General features: G+C 39.5%; 1 protein-coding gene across 1 annotated transcript in view; it reads right to left on the bottom strand.

The window, feature by feature from the left end:
- Positions 1 to 4,697, bottom strand: part of LEMD3 (LEM domain containing 3) — a 56,155-nt gene that overhangs the window by 41,448 nt on the left and 10,010 nt on the right. Inside the window, exon 3 of the mRNA XM_019611253.1 lies at positions 4,362 to 4,694. Coding sequence (XP_019466798.1) covers positions 4,362 to 4,694 — 333 coding nt within the window. The remainder of the gene's footprint in view (positions 1 to 4,361; positions 4,695 to 4,697) is intronic.

Raw genomic sequence — 4,697 nt, 5'->3', positions numbered from 1 at the left:
AAAAAAATAGCCTGTGACAGTAATGTTGCAAATACATTTAAAGAACATCTGAAATCATGGCATAAGGAAAGTCCTGTGCATGTCTGCAAACAACAGTACTCTTAAGGCGTGCATCCCAGGTTAGTTCTACATATTCCAAAGGAAGTACAAACATCTATCTCCTTAAAATACAGGCATTATGAAGGCAAGCCGAGTTTCAACACTTATTTGTGAAATGCCACAGCACTTCAGCAGTAATTTGCAGACCTGTGCACTTAATAGTCCACCTCTTGTCTTTCACACAGCAACTCTAGCTTTTTAATCAATGAAATTCCCTGCGCAAAATTCCATGGAAATTTCAATACATGAGATTTTTAGAAGTTAAAAAAAAAAAAAGAAATGGAATGTCAATGGAATAGAATTAAACTATTCGAATTATATTTTCTTAAGTTTCCACTTGCAATATAGACAACTACTAGAGGTTTCCCTAAATTAACATTTTAAAAATGCAAGTTAGAGTGAATAGACTAAAGATTGTGCTACCAGCAGTTATTTTTTAACTTATATGGAAAGATCTAAATCACTAACGAGATCCCCCGCTTTCAGCCTTTCCTCTAAGAACCTCAGACAATACAGAATAACTACCTGAACGTTTCAAATGGAAGATTTTCTTTTTTCTGTTACATCAACCACTCCCGATGCAAAGTACTGGAGCAGAGGGCATGAAAGTAACATAAAATGCCATACCTTTGATATTACTGCCTTAATCAGCACCTACAGTAATAACCTCACCTTCCAGAAATTACACCAGGCCTCAAAGTAACACCCACGGTTCTTAGCATTAATTTTCCTCGAAAAATAACTTTGTAACTAACTCCCAGAAGTGCCAACAGCTACTTGAGATGCACCAAGTAACATCACAAAATTAAGTGAATTAAATAGAAAGAGATGATGAACTCTTTAGAGACCTCTAGGAAGAAGACAAAAGTCAAGTTGACCATTTTCCTGTCAAATTATTATGCAAGATTTCATACAATCCCATCACATTTAAAAGTAGGTGTAAGCAAGACATGCTTACAGCAACAACCACATGAACTAAGTTACCAGTATCAAGTACAAGTAGACCTTTTCATGTATAAGGCTGTCACAGACAGCAAAAGCACAATCTACTCACACATTACCTTTTGTGTAGTCTTAGAACCATTTCTTTCAATAGTTTAAGAAAAGCCCTACAGATAATACATTTATCAGCATCTTAGACAACTAAGTGCTGAAAAATTTTACCTCAAGTGACCACATACAGCTTAGATACAGAAAAATGAGCCAATTCTAACTCAACTTCAAACACTGTCTGCCACATGTGCAGAAAAACTGAAGTACTTTATAGCTCTGAATAAGGAAGTATTTCAATATTTTGCACAATGTGACAACCTTCTTCTGAAGTTTTCCATTTCTTATCTGCAATATTTTACCTAGCCTAAATCCAACCCTAGTACTTTGTTTCAAGCCTCCACTCATTACAAGCATCTCACGCTCACATCACACCCCAACAAACCTATGTGCTAACACTGGCTGTAGCTGGTGACCAATGTTTTTCAGTTCACACAAAACAGCACCTTATTTTGACAGAATTTAATGTCAGAAAAAGAACAAGACAACCAACTCAAATTTGTCATGTTCCACACCCTGCAAGAGGAAAAAAGCAGCTCAAATATACGAACACCTATCTTCTTACATTCTCACATTAATTGTGATAGTTTGTAGTTGAAAATAACATTTTTCATAATGAAACCATTTGCAAACAATGAAATCTTGCCTAAAGCCAAGTAAAAGACAAAAAAAAAAAATACCCAGTACCTAATTATCTAGCTGAAAAGTTGTTTCATGAGCTATTCTATTATTTTTAATAAGAATGCATGAATCAATTCTGCTTCTAAGAAGAAAACAATACATAAGCTCAAGAACTAAAGGACTCATTCAGATGATATTCAACCAAGCTTAGGGAACCACCCAAAAGACAACTGGTTTCCTTCCCAGTAGGGATGCATTTTTGGGGTCTGTCTTGTCTTTCTTGTCCATCATATGGATCTACTGTGTTCTCTTCACACACATACACTCCAGAAGTAGGAATTCAATTAACGTGTGCTGAGCACATGTGCAAGGCAATTCCCTGCACATTTCCACATTACTAAAAAAAAAAAAAGAAAAAAAGTAGCCTGTGTCCTGCTCTACTTCCTACCAAAGAAGCTAGCCACAAAAATGGCTGTTTGTTTCCTTCAATGGGCCCTATCCCTCAAGCCCAGGGCTGCAAGAAATGTGAGTGCCAGAATCAGAACACTTCCTCAAAAAATCCACTTTCTAGAGTTCCTCTGATAAAAGAACAAACAGAAGCAGGCCAAGGACTGGTTTAATTGAACTTCTGAGCAACCCTGAACCACCAGACCTTTGGCTGGGCAGCCAAACCAAAGCAAAGGAGAACATTCCCTGCTTACTAACTCCATCCTTGTCAACTTTAAAAACAATATACTCAAAAAAGTGATCCCACATTTCTGTAGGAAGGTTCACACATTAAAACAGGTTGTTTTTTTTTTTCCAAGACAAGGAGCTCAGGGTATTTATTTTCTCAGTATTACTGTTGCCCGCACAGTTGAGACATTCAGTTTTACCAATCAGCATGACAGGGCAAGTTTTAACCATGAGTGACAGCTGGGAAGTTTACCCTAGGAGCTGAAAGATCATCCTCTCTATTAAAATAATCAGAATTTAAGAACTTAAGACTAGGACAGAAAAAATAAGCAAACGCGTGTTTGTGGAACTGCACAGCTTATCAGCACACAAAACCATTTATATAGGTGTGGTCAGAAGTTAACCACAGAACAGGAGTATGGATGGTCCCAACAGTCACACTGCAACAAATGTGTGTTCACTACCTTCCCAGAAACAAGACTGAACAGTAGTTATTAAGAGCCACGCGGACAGTCAAAGAAACTACAGGAGATGCTCTAGCCTCTGCTGGTATTAACTTTTCTAAACACTACATTCTTTGCCTTCAGACCTCCCACAAAAAGCATGAAAAATAACAAAATATTCTGCTATTACAGTTATTGCAATGTAATGAATAAGGTCTGAAAGGGGAAAAAAAAAATTAAAAACAAAAAATAAACAGAACACTCTCTGCTACTTCTGCCCTGTAACTTCTAGCAAATCCCAAACTAGCAGCAGGATCATTCCACGTAAGACGCTTGTATTAGTGCTCATGCATGGCTATACACATGTTACACATGCCCCACTATCCATATAAAGAAACACTTCACATTTTTCTCCTCAGTGATTGCAAGAAAAATACAATCACAGGAACAGGTTGCCTAAGGAGGTTGTGGATGCCCCATCCTGGAGGCATTCAAGGCCCGGCTGGATGTGGCTCTGGGCAGCCTGGTCTGGTGATTGGTGACTCTGCACATAGCAGGGGGGTTGAAACTAGATCATCATTGTGGTCCTTTTCAACCCAGGCCATTCTGTGAATCTCCAAGAACCCTCTAATGGTCTCACATCCCAAAACCGGCTTTTCAAACAATTTTGCATTGCTCCCAACGAGCAATGACATGATTTTCCATTCTGATATTATTGCCTCCTTAGTTGGAAATGGTACACTTCCATCTCCACATGTTTTGTGAATAGAAAATGGTACTTTCTACATCCATTCCAAAAAGTTGCTTCCTTGTATTAAAGATACCCCAAGTAATATAGGATTAAAAAAAAAAAAGACCGTGAAAATCAAGCTGCAACACAACAGTATTTAGTGTATAATCACATTCTCATTCTAAATATATAAGAAAAGCACATATTAGAAAATAATACATAACAGGTCCAAAGTCTGCACAAAGTTTGTTTAGCACTGAAAAAACACCTCAGCCTAGCATCCTCCCCTTGCCTCAATACACAACCCCAAAGACAACCTGCTTAATCACTTAACAACTATAGCGGAACCTTCACCCTGCAAGAATCCCAGGTATCCAAATGTGCATCTTCTCTGAAATGCGTAAAAGCCTTACCTCGTCGATTGTCTATTAACCATGCATCTTCTAGACTGAACAAAACATGAAATTGCTTTGTGAAGAAAACGTGCTAGAAAACAAGGTATCAACAGATTACAGCAGAGAATAACCAGGATACGGGTTTATCCCCAGATGTCTAGCAAGCTTCACTACATCACTTTTGGAAGGCCAGTCTGTTTCTGTGTGCTCCATCCTAAATGAGAAATTTACAGAACAGCAGGACCCCAAACTGTGCAGCACAGACTGCCTGAGAACGCAGAGTTGGATTAGCAGCAGTACATCCCGTTGCAGAAATTAACTGTCCCTTCCCCTTGACCTAATACTTACTGTTGGCTCCCACATCCTCAGCTACTCCAGAACCTCTCATTCTCAGGTATGTGAATCCCAGTATCAGAAAGAACAAGCATGCAGCAGTTAAGAGGAACATGGACAGGTAATGTGCACTGAAGCCTCCAGTGGTGGATACCTCCTCTCTTTTGAACTGTTGGAGAAGCTCCTCCTCGGGCTCGGAGAGATTCTTCTTGTAGGTGTTTTTCAGGTAGGCGTGATTTGAACCCGTATGATTGGAGTGGTTGAGTCTGAGGGAGGCGCTCCCGCCCGGGGGGAGGCTGTTGGTAGCGGAATAGATCCTGGGCTCGGCGCCGTGGCTGCCGGCGGCCCCGC

Source organism: Meleagris gallopavo, chromosome 1, assembly GCF_000146605.3.
Source record: "Meleagris gallopavo isolate NT-WF06-2002-E0010 breed Aviagen turkey brand Nicholas breeding stock chromosome 1, Turkey_5.1, whole genome shotgun sequence".
Taxonomy (NCBI): Eukaryota; Metazoa; Chordata; class Aves; order Galliformes; family Phasianidae; genus Meleagris; species Meleagris gallopavo.
Note: the sequence above shows the minus strand (reverse complement) of the source record. Positions and strands in the feature narration are given on the sequence as shown.